Source organism: Sarcophilus harrisii, chromosome 4 (assembly GCF_902635505.1).
Source record: "Sarcophilus harrisii chromosome 4, mSarHar1.11, whole genome shotgun sequence".
In the NCBI taxonomy this organism is placed as follows: Eukaryota; Metazoa; Chordata; class Mammalia; order Dasyuromorphia; family Dasyuridae; genus Sarcophilus; species Sarcophilus harrisii.
In genome coordinates, this window is record NC_045429.1 from 123,886,564 (window position 1) to 123,907,845 (window position 21,282).

General features: G+C 35.2%; 1 protein-coding gene across 3 annotated transcripts in view; it reads left to right on the top strand.

The window, feature by feature from the left end:
* The window catches only part of RPS6KA2 (ribosomal protein S6 kinase A2), a 504,379-nt gene that overhangs the window by 403,229 nt on the left and 79,868 nt on the right, over nt 1-21,282 (top strand). For all 3 annotated transcript variants that reach the window (XM_031937506.1, XM_023503337.2, XM_003769607.3), the window contains 2 exons: nt 10,940-11,010; nt 16,509-16,597. In XM_031937506.1, coding sequence (XP_031793366.1) covers nt 10,940-11,010; nt 16,509-16,597 — 160 coding nt within the window. The remainder of the gene's footprint in view (nt 1-10,939; nt 11,011-16,508; nt 16,598-21,282) is intronic.

A 21,282-nucleotide genomic window follows, 5' to 3' on the forward strand; every position in this document is an offset into this window, starting at 1 on the left:
TTCTCTCTCTCTCCCTTTCTCCTCACCTCCCTCCCCGCCAATTCTTCCTTTGTATGCTTTTCAAAAGCATTCTGCTGTGATGATATTTATCTTTGTTACATTTTTTCATTAAAGCAGCCCCTAAAATCCTGAAAAATTATAGAGGAAAAAAAATAAACCAAGCTCTTGAATGATTAATGGAACAGTGATTTCTACATTTTTTCTTGTGACTATAGTGACAAAGTTTTATCATCTATAAATCATAGGGCCACTGAACCATAGATTCAGAACTGAAGGGAACTTGGGTGTCATTTAGTCCGTCTCCCTAATTTTTAAAAAGATGAACTGAGACTCAGAGTGGTAGAGTTATATACCTGAGATCATATAAATAGTAAATATAATGGACCAAATAAGTTAAAATAAACAGAATTTAATTTGAGGAAGTTGGAGGAAAAGAAAAATAGAAAACATTTTACACATCTACTATGATGAAATGAAAAACAGAGATGAGAAAATCTATTGAATCAATACAAGTAAAATTTTAGTCTAATTAAGGCAGATAAATAGATCAGCATTTCCTACTGCCTGCAGTACATTTCTAGCTAGATGAGCCATTGACATCTCAAATTTGGTGTTTCCAAAACTGACCTAATCATCTTTCCTAAAAACAAATGCTTCTCTTTGGATTCTCCATTTATTTTAATGCTATTGCCATCCTTCTAGTCACTCAGGCTTAAATCCTCAGACTCATATTTAATGCTTACTTTTTGCTATGTCTCCCATATCCAGTTAGTAAAAAGTCCCCTTGATTCCACATTTACCATAAATCACTATTCAGATTCTTATTCACTATTCATTTGGATTATTAAGGCAGTTGTCTATCTCATTTCTTTTAGCCTCTTCCCCATCTACTCCATCTTTGCATTACCAAATTAATATTTGTAATATACATTTTTGATTATGGTACCTCACCACTCATATGCCTTCACCTATTCCCCATTGCTTACCAATAAAATCCAAACTTCTTAGCCCAGAGAAAAAAGAATTTCTCAGAAAACCATTCATAGAAAAGCTCATATCACAAAAACTATTCATTCTAAGAAAAGCAGTTGCTTTTTTTAAAAAAGATAATACATCTTATGACTTTTAAAATTCAGAATCACAGGCACAAATAGGATTATGACTCATTAAGTTAATAACAACTTATATAGGCAGTTGGGTGGCTTAGTTGGTAGAGCACTGGACTTGGAGACAGGAAAATCTGAATTAAAATCCTGCATTAGGCAGTGTGTTACTATGAGCAAATCACTTAATCTCTTTTAGTCTCAGATGTCAAATAAGGATAACATTCCCCACACCTGCTCTAAGCTTACCCTAGGAATACTCAGAGGGCTCTTAATTTTACCTACCTCAGATGTTACTGGAATCTGAAATGACATCTGCCTGATTTTTCCTGCCAATTGTACCATTTGAGATGCCTAACCATGGTTCCAGTTCAGCACTGGCTCCCATACCTGTAATTATCAACAGTTCTCCTACTGAAATTAAATCATTTTCACTAAAATGACTAGTTGTTTCATTGCATGGAGTAGTCAGCTATTTGGAAATTACAAAAGGAGTAACTAATAAATCCATCTAGACATAATTATTATCCACACCAGGGTTCTCACCACATTTTGGATATACAATAAATTCAATTTAACTAACATTGATTAAGCTTCTTGGTGTATAAGGCACTGTGCTGGGATATAGAAAATAGTGAAATGATACCTGGATGTAAGAAGCTTACGTTCAGCTGAAGTGACATGAATGTAATTTTAGAAAGAAAAAAAATTTGAGGGAGAATAGAAAGCACTACTTCTTGGGGGATTGATAGGAAGTGAAATGTCTGCCAGTCCTTGAAGGAAAGTAAGAATTCCATGAGGCAAAAGTGAAGCAGACATACACTTCAGGCATGGGGAACTACCTGTGTGTAGGCACAGAGGTGGTAGATGTACACTTGAATGGAATTCTTTATGGAGTCATGCAAGTAAGACCAGGTTGACTAGAACATAGTGTACATACAGGAGGGCTAATTAAACTTTTTCCATTTGCCTTAAATTTTTATGTAATCTCAGGTATATAGATATATAAAACAGATATACAAATCATTTACTGATAATAGATCATAATTTCACAATCCCCAAATTCAATTATGACACCCCATATAAGGCTGCAAATCATAGTTTAAGAAGCTGGGTGTACAGGAAGGGAAGAAATGTGAAATAAAACTGGAACAGAAAGATAGAACTAGATTAGAAAGAGCTTTATCATTTTATCTCATGATGAAGCAAATCTAAAACATAAGAGGATGGTATAATACCATTGGCATGTTACCTTGTACTTATATACTATTCAATATTAAAAAGACAAAAGAAACCTTGGTGACCAAAAGAGAAAACAAACCCAGAGAGTTTAAAGCAATTCAAGTAGCCAAATCATTACTAGATCCTCTCTCCTGTCTGTTCCTCATGTGATTATTTGCCATCCTACTGATTCATGGCCCACTTCCAATATGACTAGTCATCTCAAGTCTACCCAAATGGCTGGGCAATAATCATTGATGGTAAGGAAGAATAAGTGTACAGATTGTGACCTGTGAATTCCCTGTAGGGAATTCTTCAGTTGGGTAACTTTTTAGCAATGCAGATGGTCCCCTCTCTGAAACTTATAGTTATATAGAATTGCTTACCTAATATCTCACAGTCAATATGTGTCAGAAAAAGGACTTGATATTCCAAGTCTTTATGGATTCAAGACATGTTGTCCACCCCTATTAATAAGAAATTACTAATACATTCAATTAATTAAATTCAAGAAAATTTTAATTCATCTGTATATACAGCTTTTAAGGTTTAGGAAATTTTTACCTCACAATAACAACTGAGACTAGACTTTGTCATTTTTCAAGTGTGCCATTTATATCCTGTAAAATGAATTGTGGGCTTTCTCACTTCCTTTTTAATTTTTACCAATTTTCAGCATGTATGGCTGCCTCGATGCCGTAGTTGAGGCTTAATTCCAAGACCTTCTATGTTCTATTACTTTGTCAGAGAATGACAAATCAGTGGAGAGGAGAGATTGTAACTTAGTCTGTTGGGAGAGAGGAGAAAAGGAAAGGGAGAGAGAAGGGATTGGAGAAGAGAGAAAATAAAGAGAAAATAAAGAGCAGGGAAGAAAGGGTGAGCTAACAGAGCTAAACAGAGCTAACCCCAGAATCAAGTCCCATTTCTAATAACTGGCTGATGGCCTTAAACATGGCATTTACCCCTTCATTGCCCCCAAGCAACTCCATATGCCTGCAAAGGCATTGGTTGAGAAAACCTTATTCACCAAGGAGTTCCATACATTGATAGCATTATATATCTGGATATAGATATAAATATATGTAATATATGCATGTATGTTATATATCTATATACATATATAATATATTATGGAAATGTTATATATATATATATATAGATATATATATATATAGAGAGAGAGAGAGAGAGAGAGAGAGAGAGAGAGAGAACACACCATTAAAATTTAAAACTCTACTAAGACTGGGGACACCTTGGAAGGGATGAGAGAGAGAAACCCATAGATGGATAGAGATAAGAACTTTACTCAAGTTGACTCTGACACATACTATGTGACCTCTTAATGATTCGGTTGATTATTTCAGGCACCATTTTAGATACCAGAGCAGGTAGCAATTTGTAATGGCGGCAGTAGCTTCTTACCAGGAAATAACACATCCTAATAAATTAATAATGCAGTCTAAAGAATAGATAGATACATAGATGGATGGATGTAAGAAATGTATACATGCATAGGGGTATATACATTTATGTTTGAATATCTACACATATATGTGTGTTATAGACAGATAGAGTATATATTAATTGTGAAACCTCCAAAAACATCTTTATTGTTAATATTTTTAAATGATCAATTTCTAAATGATACAATCAGTTGATATACACTTGCATTACTTTTTAGAGGTTTGTCCACAATACCTTGAATTCTTCATATTAATATTTCTCTGTAGCACACAAATCCTCCCAAACATTGAGATGTTATGGACTCCAATTCATTCTTCTCCTACCTTGGATTATCTGTTGTTTCCATCACATCTTCTGATTCCCGTTGGGGTGTGCAATAGCATCCTGCCTATGTAACAAATCTGATTTTGCAGAAAAGCTGCTGTCCTCAGCCTCCCGGGATTGGCTAGCATTGTACCTGGTCTTCACCCAAAACATGGCTCACTGACAGTTTGTGGGATCATTGGGTCCAGCTCCTTCATCTTACAGATGAGGAAACTAGAAACCCAAAAAGGCTTTAGTGACTTCTCGAGGTTACACAGGTCAGAGATGGAATTTGAAACCATGGCTCTGTTCATTTTATTTGACAATTGAAGAAATCCTGATGGAATTCCTTGTTGTTATGTTGCAGAGAGAAAAGCCCTCTCCCATCACTATTCAGCTTTCCCTCCCAGCTGCCCCAAATAATCTGGTTTTCTTGGAGCATATCCTCAATGTAGCATAAGTCAATATTGAAGAAGAGAGTGATTGTGAAGTACAGGAAAGTTATAGGATCATAGTAATAATAACAATAATAATATTTTCACTCACAGTATTTTAGGGCTGTAAAGTGTTTACATATATTCTCCTATTTGAGTCTTAAAACAACTTTCTTAGGTAGATGCTATTACATTCTCCATTTTACAGAAGAAGAAACCAAAAGAGATAGAGATTAAGTGATAGGATCACGAGCTATCAGGTATCTGAGACAGAATTCAAATTCCTGATTCCATTGGCTTTTTTATTATTCCACTGCACTGCTTCTTTAGAACTGAAAGGAACCCTGAGGAGCCATCAAGTCTATCCCCATAATTTCAGAAATGAGGAAGAGGGAGGAGAATTTGACCAGAAAGGTTAAATGATTTAACCAGCCTCTCACCATTGGTAAAAGAGTGGGATTTGAATACCCTGGAACTAATACTCTTTCCTTTATATCATGCTACCTAACTTGAATTCTCTTTTCCTCCAGTAATAAAAATAATTACAACCCAGATTGATTTTGCACAATATTATATAAAATCCTTGACAACAACCCTAGTAAATAATTGTCAAATATTTATATCCCCAATGTACAGAGGAGTTTGTTAAGGCATTGCAGACATGAAATGATTTGCCTGTGGCCAAAAAACGAGACAGTGACAGAGCTGAGATTTACATCCAGGACTTCTGGCTCTGTTGTCTCGTACATTCTCCATGGTGGCTTCAGAATTCATTTTGCAATAAATAGAATGGTCCATTGGGAGGGAATAGGGGAAGATATAGTGTGTGGATAATAGCCTTAGCTCATGAAGAGATCAGCTCATAAAACTCATTTGGTTCATGAGGCACCTTCTGTTTGCTTTGCTAAGGAAAGTTAAGAGCCATTAAGTTTACACACCAAGGAGACTGTTTGGTCTCCCACATAGTAACTGGTTCACTTCACTGAAGACAGAAGCCTGTTAAAAAAAACTCCAGCTGCATTTTTTTCTTTCTTCACATTCCTTCCTTCTTCTTTTCTTGCTTCTTTCCTTTTTTCCTTCCTTCCTTTCTTCTTTTCTTTCTTTCACAGAGCTGTACAAAGACTGTATTTCTATTCTAAGCGAATCTCCTTGAGCAAAATTGAATTCTCTCAGCTAGGAACTTATAACTTGAAGAAAACATTTTTTAAATTGCTATGTGTATCTTCTGAAATTATTAACATATCTCTATATCAGGGCTGGAAATTGCTTTTCACAGGAATATTTTAATTAATTCTTGTGGAACTTTCTCTCTCTCTCTCTCTCTCTCTCTCTCTCTCTCTCTCTCTCTCTCTCTCTCTCTCTCTCTTTTCTTGCCCCAACTTATTATTTACTTGATGAGGAGAACTCAAAACATCTTCCTCTCCTGCTGATTGTCAAGTCTTAGGTGATATAGTCTAAGAGAGTTTCCTAGGTATTGAGAGATTAATCTTTTCATAGACTCAGAATTCAAAAACTGGAAAGAATCTTAGAAATTATATAGTCCAGTCCCTTCAGGGCACCTAGGTGGTACAGTGAAGAGAGCACTAGAATCAGGAGTTTCAAATTCAAATCCGGCCTCAAACACTTACTAGCTGGGAAAGACAGTTGACATTGTTTGCCTCAGTTTTCTCATCTGTAAAATGAACTAGAGAAAGAAATGGCAAACTACTCTGGTATCTTTGCCAAGAAAATCCTAAATAGAGTCATCAAGAATCAGACATAACTGATAAAATGACAAAAAAAAAACATTATCAGTGAAGTTCTTTCAAGTAACAGATGAGGAACCTTTCCAAACTCTCACCACTAATTAGTGGCAGAACCAGAACTAGAGTCCAAGTCTCCAGGTCAATAGTATTAGTGCTCACAGCCTCCTAAAAACATTTTGGCAATGCCAGTTTATAGACCATCTTATATTGACCTTTTTGTAGCTTTCTTTGCAGAACATTTTAGGTAGAACCATTTTTCCTAACAAATTTAGGCTAAGTTTTTTTTTTCCTTAAAGAGTGCCTTAGCAAAGCTTCTTAAACTGTAGGTTGTGACCCTACATGGGGTCATAAAATTGGATGTGGGGGTTGTGAAGTTCTGTTTTATTATCAGTAAATGTTTGATTTCTATACCTATATATCCAGGGTCACATAAAAATTTCTCAGGCAAAAAGGGATCACAAGTAGAAAAAGTTAAAGAAGCCCTGCCTTATGGTATGGCAAGTATTTATACATATAAAGATATCTAAATAAAAGATATATAGTCAGTACTTGATATAAGATAGCTCTAGAGGAATAAACAGTTGATTTATGTGACTGTTCTACTGTGTGTGCATGTATACAGACATACACGTCCTACTTGAATATAAATTCCACAATGACAGAAACTATAAACTTTTGGCATTTCATCCCAACATCTAGCACATATGTATAAATGTTTGTCCAATTGAACCCTGAATATGGATTGCACATTTAGGATTAAAGTGCCACTTTTTATTTACGTAAAGATTTCCATCAGTAACATAAATTTAATGTCTGGGCCACCAAGTAAAATTTCTGACTTCTAGCCCCTCAATGGCCAGAAAGACCCACATCATGAACCATGCGGGGTCCTACTGCTTAAGCTGCTTAAGACATAATTATGTCTAGGATTCAGTCTTTTGGTAGCAAAAAATAAAATGTCCACCTAGGGGGTCTTTCTGCTGCTGTCCTATTTTTTTAGCTTTCTAGTCAGAAGCACAATAGATGACAGCAGCAGCTGTGAATCCCATCCTGATGACTGGGTAGAGACTGAATCTATAACCAAGATGGGGCAGGGCTCCACGTAAAACCCACTCAGCAGAACAACAGGGTCTGGCCCTGGCAGGTGGTAATTTGTAAATGATTCTCCAGTAGCTCTTGCTAAGCACATTCTGCTATTGCCTGGGTCTCAAAGGTGAGCTGTCTTTTTTCAATTTATGCTGGATAACTTGGTCAGTATCAGCAATGTAGTCTATCCGAGCCAAAAGGCTTAATATGTATAATGTTCCACGTATTCATATAAATCAGTTCCTGATTAAATGGAATGATAAAATGCCTTCAAACAACTCCTGAGTGACTATTCCTGGCAGAGATAATGAAATGATCTCTTTCTCTGGGTTGGAGAAGGGCCTATTGAGGAAATAGAAATGAAATTTAAGTAGACTGATGATAGCTTGAAAAAAAATACAAAAAGCATGACCATGATCCTCACTAAGAAGCTCATGTTAAGCAGCAGCATGAACCCAGTACAGCACAGAGGGATGTATTAATTGGACCCACAAGTATCATTGAGCACTTATTGTATGGCTAAGCACCTTATTATCATCCCAGTCTAATGTGGGTCTTAGAAAGCAGACTGGCTATTGAATATTAATAGTAATAAATGTTTTATTAATAGCAATTTTGTTTTATAAGGCCTGTTTTAACATTAAGGACTTCTAGCCTAGATAAAGGAAGGCTTGTGATTTAAATTGATATATTTATTCCAATATTGGACATTTTAAATTGTTTTTTCATTTTTCGGTCTTATTCAAATCTTCATGACTCCATTTGGGATTTTCTTGGTAAAGATAATAGAATGGTTTACCAATTCCTTCCCCAGCTCGGTTTTTTAAATATGTAAATGTTTTATTTATTTTATTCTGAACTTAATAAAACAAGCATTTCCATAAGAGTAAAAAAATAAAATAAAATAACTTGATTGGCTCATTTACAGATGAGAAAACTGAAGCAACAGGGTTAAGTAACTTGCTCAGGGTCACACAGCTAGTAAGTGTCTGAGGTCAGATTTTAACTCAGAAGAATCACTTTAATCACTGCACCCCTCGCATTCATGAATTCTTAGAGATTTCTTTTCACTTATTTTATCAAGCCAAAATCAGTGTCCCTACAACTTTTATCCATTATTTCTAGTTCTGCTTTCTAGGTCCAAGCCAAAAATAAGGTTTGAATCCTCTACCAATGGTCCACTCTTCAAATAATTCAGTGGTCCTCAAAGTGTAGTCCAAAGAATTATTGGGGTCTCTGAAACCCTTAGAGGGTCTGCAAATTCAAAATTATTTTTTATTTCTAATATAGTAAATAGCTATAAATATAACCCATGTGAACAAAAACTCTTTGAACAGATCCTCAATAGTTTTTTAACAACATGAAGATACTGAGAACAAAAGTTTGAGAACCACTGATAATTGATCAACAAAATCCTCCTTCTCAGATCTTTCCTCTCTGGTGAGCTTCCCCAATGCTTCAGTATGTCCCCATGTGCCACAACTTCCAGGCTTTTCACAATCCTGTTTAACCTACTGTACATGAACTTCAAGCTTGCTAATGCCATTTCAATATGTAGAGGCCCCATGGATGTAGTCCATCTGCGTCAGAGTACAGTAGAAAATAAACCTTTCTCATCTGGGGCCTTGTGTCTGGATGATACTCCCCTCCCCTTTATTTACTGGCATAAGATTTTTTAGACCATCATAAGTAGTAAATGTATCTACTTATCCTAATATATAAAGCATTTTAAAGCACTCACCATATGCTAAGCATTGTGTTATGTGCTAAACACTAGAAATGCAAACATAAGAAAAAAATTCAAATATAAGCAAAAAAAAGATAATTCTTATCCTCAAAAAAACTTCTAATAAAGAAAGACAATATACAAAAACAGGGTTGTACTAGTGAATGACTAACAACCAGCTTGGGAAGAGGAGTCAAAAAAGGTTTGGGTGGCACACTTTTAAATTTAATCTGTTTTATATATCCTTTTGTCCCTTTCTTAATTCCAAACAATCAACATAATTTTTTTTAAAGTCAAATCATGATTTGTAGCAGAAAGGGAGTGGAAAAAAAAGAGTGAAATTGGATCTGTGATTAGTATTGGGAACTCCCAGGTGAGGAAACTCCCTTTACCAAAATAGATCTCTCCTGAAGAGTAGCCTCTGGAACACTAATAGTTTAAGTAACTTATTCAGGGTCACACAGTATGTGTGTGTCAAAGGCAGGATTTAAATCCAAGTCTCCCTAACTTTGAGACTATAAATTAGTTGTCTCTCTCTCTGTGTGTCCACAAAATACAGAATCAATGCTAGGTAATGGGGGAGGGAGAGGCACTAGCAGCTGGGTATAATTTCGAAAGGTCTCATGAAATAGATGGTTGACCTGAGGTTTGAAGGAAACCACCTGTAGTCTCTACTTCCAAAGGTTTTTTTTTTTTTTTTTTTTTTTTGGCAAGGTCCAAATGAGACCTATGTAAATCACTTGGAAAATTTTTAAGTCCTATGTGAATGTCACACTCTTATGATTTCCATCCTTGTATGCAAAGGACAGCACATTTTATTATTGTGGAGCTCTCTCCAATCATCCAAATAGGCAGAGATCTGAAAATAGCTTTTCAGAAGCGGGGCCTGAATTTCAAGGGGGTGGCAATAAAAATGAGATGGAGAAATACACCACCACGTTGGCCCGAGCAATCAAGCGGGGTACTAATTTAACAAGATCACATAAACATCTGCTCCAGACTGCCCTCCCTTGTAACTTAAACTGCCAAAGGACCATAGAGAGAATAACACTAAGCTCGCTTCAATTAGAATAAGGATCTTATCAAGAGCTGATCTTTTGGGGAGGGGAGAGGAGGAAGGGTGAGTAGGAGCTGTAGCTTGTAAATCATAACTAGCCAGATGTTAGTACTACTGTGATAAGACCATGTAAATGCTCGACTACTGCCAGCTTACATCTAATTTAAAGCTTTGTGGGCTAAAGGAAACAAGTACTTGAAAGAAATTTATTGTTTGGAGAAAAACAAGTCTCAAAACTTGATTTTCATTAGAGATTTCAGCCTAGCAGCTATCCATTTATTTATTTTTTTACTACCTGGAGTGTAGTGTGCATTCCAGGGCATGTATATTTTGATTTTCTATTTCCATTTTAGGTCAATTTGCCTATAGCATGTAGATCTATCCATTGTGTTTGACCTTTCTTACCCCATGGTATGTTAGAAAAGATCTTGGATTTTGCATTCAGATCTGAATTTAAATCCCACTTCTGCCATTTACTAATTGCTAAAACAAATAATTACTCTGAGCTCGGTTTTCCCAAATATAAAATGGGAATGATGATACTTATTCTACATGCTTTATAGTACTTATGTAAAGCTCAAATGAGAGACTTATTTTATGACTATAAATCACTATATAAATATAGCAAATGTAGTTTATGTCATATATTTTCCAAAGTATTTGCTTTGGAAGGAGCTGATTTTCTATACAAGACTAATTTGTATTCTCTGCTACCTGGGTTATTGAGGTACTGAGTTTATATAGCTATAGTCTAAAAGTATAATGTTATGAATTTTACCATTTTATTTGTTGTTCTGCAGTTTGAGATGCTAACAGGGTCATTGCCATTCCAAGGAAAAGACAGAAAGGAGACCATGGCCCTCATCCTCAAGTAAGTAACAAAACTCAGCATTTGACCACAATTCTTATTATTGGGACTGGTTGGTGAGAGGAGGAAGAGTCTCTCAGAAGAATCAGATGATCCAGGCAATACAAAAAGTTTTTGATTTAACAAGGGTTCTTAATAGGAGATCTGTGGAATTTTAAAACTTTTCCCTAATTGAGTATAATTTTTGGTAATGCTATATATTTATTTTTATTTTATGTATTAAAACTTGAGAAAGGGTGTGTGAAGCTTTACCAGAGGGTAAAAGAAGGGATTCAAGAAACAAAAATTGTTAATAACCTCTCCTTTAAAGGAAAGCCTCAAGTCTTAACTGAGGACAACCAAGGGAATACTGTGGAGAAAGCAGGTTCTCCAGGGCAAAAGTGCCAAGATCATCTAAACTGGGACTGCAAGCTGCCATCTCCAAATCTAACTAACCTGCTGGCTCCCCACCTGGAACTAGGGCTGACCCTGCTAAAGCGGAACATGAAAGAAATATGATTACTAATGTCACCAGGGATCTTTGGGCACGCTGGTCCTGATTGCATGGCAGGAGGTCATAGTTTATTATGGTACTGCCAGAGCATATTCCCAAGACCCTTTGCATATTTATAGCAACCCCTCAAAAGGCAGGATTACTGATTCTATCACAGCAGCTCAGAGAAACTGAACAAGGCCAGATGTTTTATGTGAAGCCCCCACCCAAATTCCCTTTCTCTTCAGATGGTTGTGGTCAGTTTCCCTAATTCACAAACAAATTGAGATGATGGTCAATTATCTGGGAAGTTGAAATTTTCTAGTTTGGAAGTTTCCAAACATAGAACATTACAAATAAGGATTTCAAAAAGGAGAGAGGAGAAAGGAGGGGCTGCCGGGAAAAATGTAGGAGCATGGCTGGGGCAGAGAGAACTATTAGCCTGGTGTAATACTTATTAATATTGTCTGTTTTGTTTCTACTGTTTACTTTTGTTTCAAAGGGTATAAGTCTGAGAATAATGATAGAATATTAGCAATAATAAATAATAACAGCAATAATAATAATTTCAATTTAATTTCCATCTATACCTTAAATAAATGTCTGGATATCAGTAATTCCCACTGACAGATTCTAGCGATCTCTCTAATCAAGAATTGATGTTTATGATCAAAATTCCACAATCCTTGTCTACTAGCATTGTGGTAAGGATACAATGAGGTATTTATAAAATGCTTTGCAAATCTTTGCCAAAAAAAAAAAAAAAAAGAGTGAGAAATGACTAAATGACTAAATCCCAACAACAGTACAAAGTATAAAATTCTATATAACGTGATAATGCTTATTATTATTATGTCTATTATTATTATTAAGCTGGTTGTTTTTGTGGTTGAGTTGCTTCAGCTATGAATGACACTCTGTGACCCCATTTGCGGGTTTTCTTGATAAAGATCCTGGAGTAGTTTGTCATTTCCTTCTGCTCATTTTACTGATGAAGAAGCTGAGGCATTTGGAGATAAGTGACTTGTCCAGGGTCGCATGGCTAGTAAATTTCAAGGCTGGACTTGAACTCAAGTCCTCCTAACTCCAAAGTCAGTACTTTGCCACCTAGAAGCCCCCTATATGGTTGGAGGGAGCCCCTAAGATCAGCTACTCTAACGTGATTGACTTGTTCAGTAGAAACCCCAAGTAAAAACTACTGTTAATGTTAATCGCAAGGGTCCTGATCTAGGTAATTTGTTTGGGTCACTTTGAATAACAAACCACACAAGCTGAAAGGAGATGTGATTTTTAGAGGGTTCAAAGGAGAAAGAACAGAGCAGTGGCCAAGTGATTGGGAGAGTTCAATTCCTCTTTGCCACTGACTGGCTCTGATTGACATCGGGCTGATTATTGACCCTCTGCCAGATACTGATGGTGATTAGCATCATTTTGCAATTGCTAGAATAAAAATACAGCTGTCCTCCTCCTTGCTCTGGGTAGGTAATCCGGAAATTTTTTTTGATAGTACAGTGTCCAGAGGTCCTCAAATTACGGCCTGCAGGCCAGATGCAGCAGCTGAGGACGTTTATCCCCCTCACCCAGGGCTATGAAGTTTATTTAAAGGCCCACAAAACAAAGTTTTTGTTTTTACTGTAGTCCGGCCTTCCAACAGTCTGAGGGACAATGAACTGGCCCCCTATTTAAAAAGTTTGAGGGCCCCTGGTGTAGATAATCAGTAATAATTGCTAAAAAAAATCCTGAATGTGTGCCTGAAATTGAGTTTAATTTCTTCTCTTTATCCCTCCTACTAATTCTTCTTAAATTCCACTGAGTTAGAGATGGACTGTCCTATCAGTTTATCAATATATGCTGACCCACCATTGCAAAAACCTGCTCTGAACTTGAAACTGGTTTCATCTGGGATTCATAAGAAGAGGAAGGATAACTTAAGTTGCCTCTGAGAGATTATGTCTATACTATTACCTGGGTTCAACACAGAGGAAATCTTAGGGTATCTCAGGAGTAAATATATATCCTGAGAAAGCTTTTTGCCTGCTAGTTCACATTCCCAGGCTTTTCTAGATCTAGTCTAATCTCCCTAAGAACACTAAGGGCTCTTGTGTTTTGTTTTGTTTTGTTTTTTTTGTTTAGTGGTTCACTGGGTCCCTTTCAAAATGATGAAACCTGTAAATTCCTTCCTAAAGTAAAAAAAAAATGCATAAAAGAAAATACATTAAAAGAAAATCAATTGTAGTAAAATGAAGTTATCAAAAAATCTAGCTTAGGAACCCCTGATCTGGGGCATCTTTGTGCTTTCTGTCTGGAGCCTGAATTTACTCAAGATAAATTCAAGGTAATTACAGAGCACTAGCTGGGTGTTCCTGTCCCCAAGTATATTCCTATTCAATTGCCTTAGCACAAAAAAAATACTAAATTAAATATTCATTCCTTTAAATCATTGTCTTTTCCATACAGTTTTTGAAAATATAAATAAGCTCAGGTAATTTGGGCCCAGTTCTGTAATTTCATCCACTTAGAAAACAGCCCATACCAATGAAAATTCTTTCCTGTGAAGCAGATCAGCAATTCATAGTCAGAGAGTTCCCTAGTTGCTCATGCTCACACAGCTAAAATGTATAAAAGTAAAATGTGTAAAAGGCTGACCTGCCTCTACATTCAACTTCTTATCTACTATCCTGTCCTACCTTTCAACATACATATTACATTTAACCAGATAAATTTCTTCCCTTTAAGACAGTTAAAAACTCTGATACTGGGCACTTGGCAGAGTGAGATTGTTGAAAAGGGCATCATGTGAGGGGGTCCCTCCAAGTCACTTTGCTTTAATAATTTCAATAAAGCCAATTCTGGCCCTAGCATCCATCCCAGTATGATAATACAGCCTCCATTCAAGAACCAAGCATTAAATAAGACAAAATTCAGATTCCCTCCTCTTAGATAACTTTTCCAAAATATAATGGGGTGACAGTGAAAAACTGATACTATTTCTGCTTGGATTATCTTAATAGCTAGAGAGCATATCTACCTTTATAATTAATGTGCCATCTTGTCTAAGCATCATAATCAAATCTAAAGGCTGAGTCTTCTTACCATTTCCCAGTTCATTCCTTGGAAATCCCGGATTCCATTTTTCACCATTATTTGCAAATTGTTCTTGGCAAAATAAAATAATCATTATAATAACTTAATTTATTGTCAAGATTTTTTTTTACCCTTAAACTCACTTAGGATGAGGGATAATGAAACCTGAACATGGCCACATATCCATAATTTAACCATATCCTCATCTCCATAAGAGTTTCAGGAAATGAAAAAATCAAAAGAAAAAAGGGTAAGATAGGTATAGGGAAATGAAAGAGAGAAAAGAGGGAGGAGACACAGTGTACTCTGGAAAGGCTTCTACAAATTCACAATTAAGAGAATGAAATTACAGTCAGCAGAAGAGTCCAAGAACTAGTCTGCTTAGCCACTCTCCACCCCCAGCCCTGCTGACAGTGCATACGCTTGCCATTTTGTACAACAGAGAACTTCCTGAAAAGTGGAACATAAGCTAAAATTTTTGTAAATTAAATCCTATTCTAAATGAAAGAAGGAAGCAATTTAAAGGAACCCTGTTGTGAATTCTTTTGAAAAACAAATAATCCTGCTGCTGCCACCTACCAGCACCCCCTCCTAATTTTATTCTTAAAAAAACTGAAAATTTATATATTTGTACTTTAAAATAGAGTATACCACTCCCTTATTTGAAGCTGTGATTTCAAAGCATCAGCTCCTGGAGCTGTTTCTTTCTCTATCTTCATATCCCCAAAGCTACAATGCCTGATACAATGTAGGCATTTTAAAATGCTTTTTAGTGAATTATTTGCTTTTTTTTAATAAAATGAACCATTCTCAAGGAACAGTATTTCATTTAAAGAGAAGGAATAAAAATAGGTCTCTCTTAAAGAAAAGCCTAAAATTGATTCTTTTGAAGTAATAGAAAGCTTCTACCTGTCTTGCCAAAAATATGAAATGCCATTTCCTCTTCCTGCACCTCTTCTTCTCCCTCACCTCTTCCTTCTTCTCCTTCTTGTTCTTCCTCTCCATTCTCCTTTTCCTCCTTATCCCTCTTTTCCTTTTCTTCTTCATTTCTTCCTCTCAATCTTTTTTCCCATTCCCCACTTCTTCTCCTTATTCCTCTCCTCCTCTTCTGTTTCCTTCTTCTCTAAATGCATTTATGGCTACATATTAAGAACTGGTGGTCCAGCAGACTGGTATTCTAGCAATAGAACAAGGAAACACAAGTTATCTCTCTAATTGGCTCACCTAATTAGGCCAACATAAACAATTCAATTTTGTGAGCTGGTTTTCTAGATAATACAGTAGATATGGTGCTAGATTGGAACTCAGAAAATCCTGAATTTGAATCCTACCTCAGACATTAACTGTGTGACCCTGAACAAATCATTTAATGTCTTAGCATTTATCTGTAAAACATAGGTAACAGCATCACCTATATACAGATAAGGCATTTCGTAGATTTTAGAATAATAGAGAAATGTGAATTAATATTATTATGCCCTTGAAGTTTTAGTTGAAGTTATTCTATAGATGCTAAGATTGAATTAGATAATGGGCTACATTTGAAGGGTAAGTGAATATAAAGTAAGTCTACTTTACTCATTTCTGAAGTTAGTGAAATCTCTAGCAAATGAGAAGAGCTGTTACTTGCTAGAAATATAGAGTGTTCCCCAAAGTGTAGTTTTAAGTCACTGAAGCTTAAAACCATTCTAAGACTGTTGGGAGACCTTATATTTCAGGTCTTGCTTTTAACCCAAAATGTCCATGAATTTGAATGTCAGAATTACAGAAGGACAGCTAATGCTTCAGTGCCACAGGTGTGCTCTTAGCTGACACAAAAGGAGTTCTGTGTCTCTGGGCTTCAGATACCAACACCAAATATTCAGTGTTTCAGACAATCCTCAGAAGGGTCTCTTCTCTGTTTTACACATTTATGTATACAAGAAAACTCTCTTATATTTTTCAGAGCCAAGCTTGGGATGCCTCAGTTCCTAAGCATTGAAGCCCAAAGTTTACTGCGAGCACTCTTCAAAAGGAACCCTTCCAACAGACTAGGTATGAATCAATGTGCATTATTTCTGTGTGCCCCCATGCAATTCTGACTGATAATGTAGATGTGGCTATTTGTTCTTTCCTCCCTGAATATGTTCAAGGGCCATTTTTATTGAGATTGAGAATTCTGTAATAACAGAAGAGTTCCCAGCAAAGGATATAGAAGCTGATGCATACAGCATTGGCCCCAGAGCATAAGCTACACCATGATCAAAGACCGCAAACTGTTCAAGATTAGTAGATAATCCATAAAACAATATTTCAGATTAAAAAAACTATCATAAAACCAAAAGCAGCATTTTTAATTTGCAGTTTTTTTTTTTAATTTGCCTTTTTCCCTACTTGAAGCAAATCCAGCATTGTGAAGAACTTGGTTTATCAAAAAGGAGGGAAAAAAAAGAAAAGCAATTGCGAGGTGGCTTTTTTCCCTTACAAATCTTTACACAATTAATGCACTAAGAATTCCTTTAAATAGCAAATTTTTCTAAGATACTTAAAGATTTTGTGTGGGGTCTGATATGATTTTCTTAGTACAAAGAATTCCCAAAATGAAAATTCTTGGTTTTAATGCAGATCACCAACAAATCTTGCCTAGTCTTCATTTCTTTTATAAATAATTAGTATGATAAACAATTGACCTAGATGGTTTATCACTTAAACTTACTCCTACATGTAAAAATTCACACATCAAAAGCAACTTATATCACAAGATGGGTCACCACAAGTGAGATAAGGCACTAGTGAATAGAAGAAAGGCCTCCTATAAACATTGCAGCACACTTGCCTACTATTTGCAAGACCAGAAAGTACCAATATTTAATATTAATACTTTGCACTTTATTCCTTTCAAAGGACTTTCATATTTGGTCTTCATAGCACCCCTGTGATGCTTTTGTTCATTATTTTCTGTTTGAACATTGGATTTTTCAGGGATGTCAGGACTTATGCTGATACCCTACATATTTAAGGATTAACTTTCATTTCCTCCTCATTCGTTAAATAACTGGATTTTAAAGAAAAGAAAAAGAATTTGATTGTCTATGTGTGAAGTATTCTAATTCAATTCTTATACATTTTCCCTGTCCCACAACACAATCAAAGCCAAGCTTTCCAAGTTGTGAATTAGCCATCTGTAAAATGAGGAACATCATACTGTTCATTCATTGCAGCTTAAGGGAAACTCACATTTTTATTTTTCTACTATTGTGCTTTCAAACAATAACCACAAAACCTAGAATCTTGTAAACACCAAAATTTAGTACTTAAGTACTTGGTTCTTCTAGAAACTCGGGGCTTCTCCTTCCTTCAAAGCCCATTAAAAAAAATGTATCCTTCCACTTAGAGATTAACTAAATCTTTTCTTTTCTCATGTATTTCCAGAAATAAATGGATTTTCCAGTGTCTTGTTATTAAGGTGTAGTAGGATAAGGGAGGGAGGAAAAACAAAGACAGTAAAGAGTAATTAAAGCTGATATTGATGTTGTGCTTAAAGATTAAAGATTAATGAGAGGTAATCTAGCTAAATTGTTAAAAAAAAAAAAAATAGCCTCAAAGACCTGGGTTCCAGTTTTGCCTCTGATGTGACCCAAGGCAATCATTTAACCACCCTCTACCCACCCCCAGAGTTCTAGTTAATTCTCTGTGACTTTTAAATTGCAGATAAAGTGTCAACTGGAATTAGTAGGAAGAATTTCCTAAGGGGGTTGACTATATTAATGAAATCCCAAGTCTAGTACCCAGTGATTGAGCTAAATATATTTACCTATTGTTTCTCCCAATTTACATATGAGAAAACCCAAAATCAGAAAGTGATTTGCCTATGATTGCACAGCTAATAAGTAATAGACATCAAATTAAAACTGCAGTCTTCCCAAGTTTGAAGTCTACTATGATACACTCCCTCCACTCTCCACGTTATCAATGGCTGACATTTATTTAACAATACATATTTCTAAAATTCTTTACATACATTATTTCATTTGATCCTTACAACTTTAAAATATAAACAGCACAAAAAAAATCTCCATTTAACATTCGAGAAAATTGAGCCACAGAGAGATTAAATGCCTTGCCAATAATTGCACAGTTATATAGTTCAGAATATTGATTGAAGTCAGAGTATGTTCAAATTGTAACCTCATCTGTAAAATGAAGTTAGACTAGTTCTGAGTCTCCTTTCAGTTCTAAACTGAAGAATCATGGGTTTTGATGAAGCATTAGAGTTGAGATTGAAAAGCAAGTCTGTTGGATTAAAAATCTTTCTATTTACTAGTCACCATAGCACCTGCCATGCTAATGATCTGTTGTGACTTGGTGAGTTTTACTGAATTGCTTTTCCCCAACTTTTTAAAAATTCTTTCTTATAAAGCTTGTTTGGAGAAAAGGGAGTAAAATATTTGGAAACGACAGTGATATAAAAACAAAACAAATTTAAAAATAAAGACCACTATTTAGTGATCCATAGCAATCCCAATAGGTTTTGGACAGAAAATGCCATCTGCATTCAGAAAAAAAACCCATGGAGATTGAATATAAATCAACACATGCTATGTTCACTTCTTTTGTCTTTTTTTTTTTTTTTCCTCTCCATGGTTTTTCCCTTTTGTTCTGATTTTTCTCTCCCAACATGATTCATAAAGCAATGTGTATTAAAATAAATAAATAAACTTAAAAAAAAAAAAACAAATAAAGACCCCTAAAAACCTTATAATCAGATTAACCTGACAGAATGGAGAAATATTAAAAAGCTCCTGACATTAAAAGCTCCATCTTCCTTGAGTATGAAACAATCATAAATTAAAGTAGAATTTTAAAATAGGGCCCAATAGTTAGAACTCTAGGCCTGGAATTAAAAAGACTTCAAATATGGTTTCAGATATCTAAATAGCTGTGTGATCCTGGGCATATCAGTTAACTTCCATTTGTCTCAGTTTCCTCATCTGTAAAATGGGGATAAAAAACCACCTACCTTCTAGAGGATCAACTGAGATAATAATTATAAAGTGCTAAACATAGTGCCTGTCACATAGTGTTTTATAAATGATGTTATTAAATGTATTATTATTATTATTACAAAGTACCATCTTTACTTTTGTCAGGGGAAAAAAAAATAAAGATTCATGTTTCTCAGGGAAGATAGATTGTCCACTATATGTATAGGCAGAATGACCCAGTGAGCAATCAGAATCCCAAAGAACAAAGATTGTATTTGGGAACAGCTCTATATTAGATCTTTTGTTAGTGTCAGGGTCAATTGATAAGTATTTCCAAGCATTAAGGAAAACACTTTCTAGTTTATCTTCTTTTGATTTTCCTTTTAACCTTTTCCATAGCTTGAGCCAATAGAGTTGGAGTACATCCTCTCTTCCTGTCTTTCTACCGACAATAGAAATCTTCTAAAGTAATCTGGCAAACCCATCCTAAAATTCAGGCAGTGGCTTATACTGTCTCTACTATTATGAGCTTTGAGGCCTCTGGATTGTAGAACCCTAGAAACTAACATGAGACTGGATTTCAAGATCTTTTCTCTTAACTAGTTGGAGCATCTTTACCTCTGGACTGGGAAGACTCACTAAAGTAGAATTTTGTACTTGAATTGTGGTGGTAGTTTCTAAAAATAGTTTTAAAAAGGGAAAGTATTGGAGCTGTAAAACCTAGTGTTCACACACACAGACACATTTTGAATTAAGACGAGTGTATATATAATTTCTTTTTATAACTCCATTAAAAGAATTCAAGCCAAATGTTCCACAGTCTTACAAGAATTTTTAAATCTGTGACTGTGGTTTCAAAAAGGACATAATCTTCATCTTTAGTTAAGATGTCAGGCATAAGAACCTTGATTCAAAGGCAAACATTAAATCTACATGCTTAATTTTATTTCAGTCTTTGAACCCATAAACCCCAGTGTTCAGATTTTCTCACCGTATGTCAGGAATTGAAATATGATGCTTCAAGGACTCTTCTAACAACTGCTTCATCCTGCCTATGAAATTTTCCAGAAACTATTTTTGTATTTTTGATGACTAAAGCAGTTTTATTTGCCCTTATTTAAGTTAGGGAGCTTGAAAAATGAAATGTCATGAAGCTGAAGCTTGATTTTTTTTTTTCATCTCCAGTGTAAAGTTTATAATATAAATCTAACTCCAGGCTGAAGAAATTGTGCCAAAATGTTACTCTATAACTCTTTTAACTAATTGGCTCCTGCTATCTTTTTGCTATCATTTGAGTTCACTATTCTTTAGGGTGTCAGCAAATCTTTCATATTGTAATAAAAATGGAGACCATTAGGAATTTAAATACTTCAAGAAAAAGATTATATATGTGTATATATACACATATATAATCTTAGTCTTTAAATTAACATGTTATTCTCACCTGAATGAAAACGAACTAAATTGTGGGTCAGAAAACTTGGGTTCAAATCCCAGCTTTTCTGATTAATATCTATGTAACAGCTTCTTTATACATAAAATTATTAAATTATCGGGTCCCTTCTAACATAAAATCTGTGATCCTATGACCTAGAAACCATGAGACTGAAATATTATTTAAACATTTCTTTTTCTATCCGGTAGAGGTGATAGATAGAACCATTATTTAATTTGATTTCCATGAAAAAATAATGAACATTTTCATAAAATGAGACTATACTTCTACATTTCTGTGTTAAATTTATTTTTTTTCAT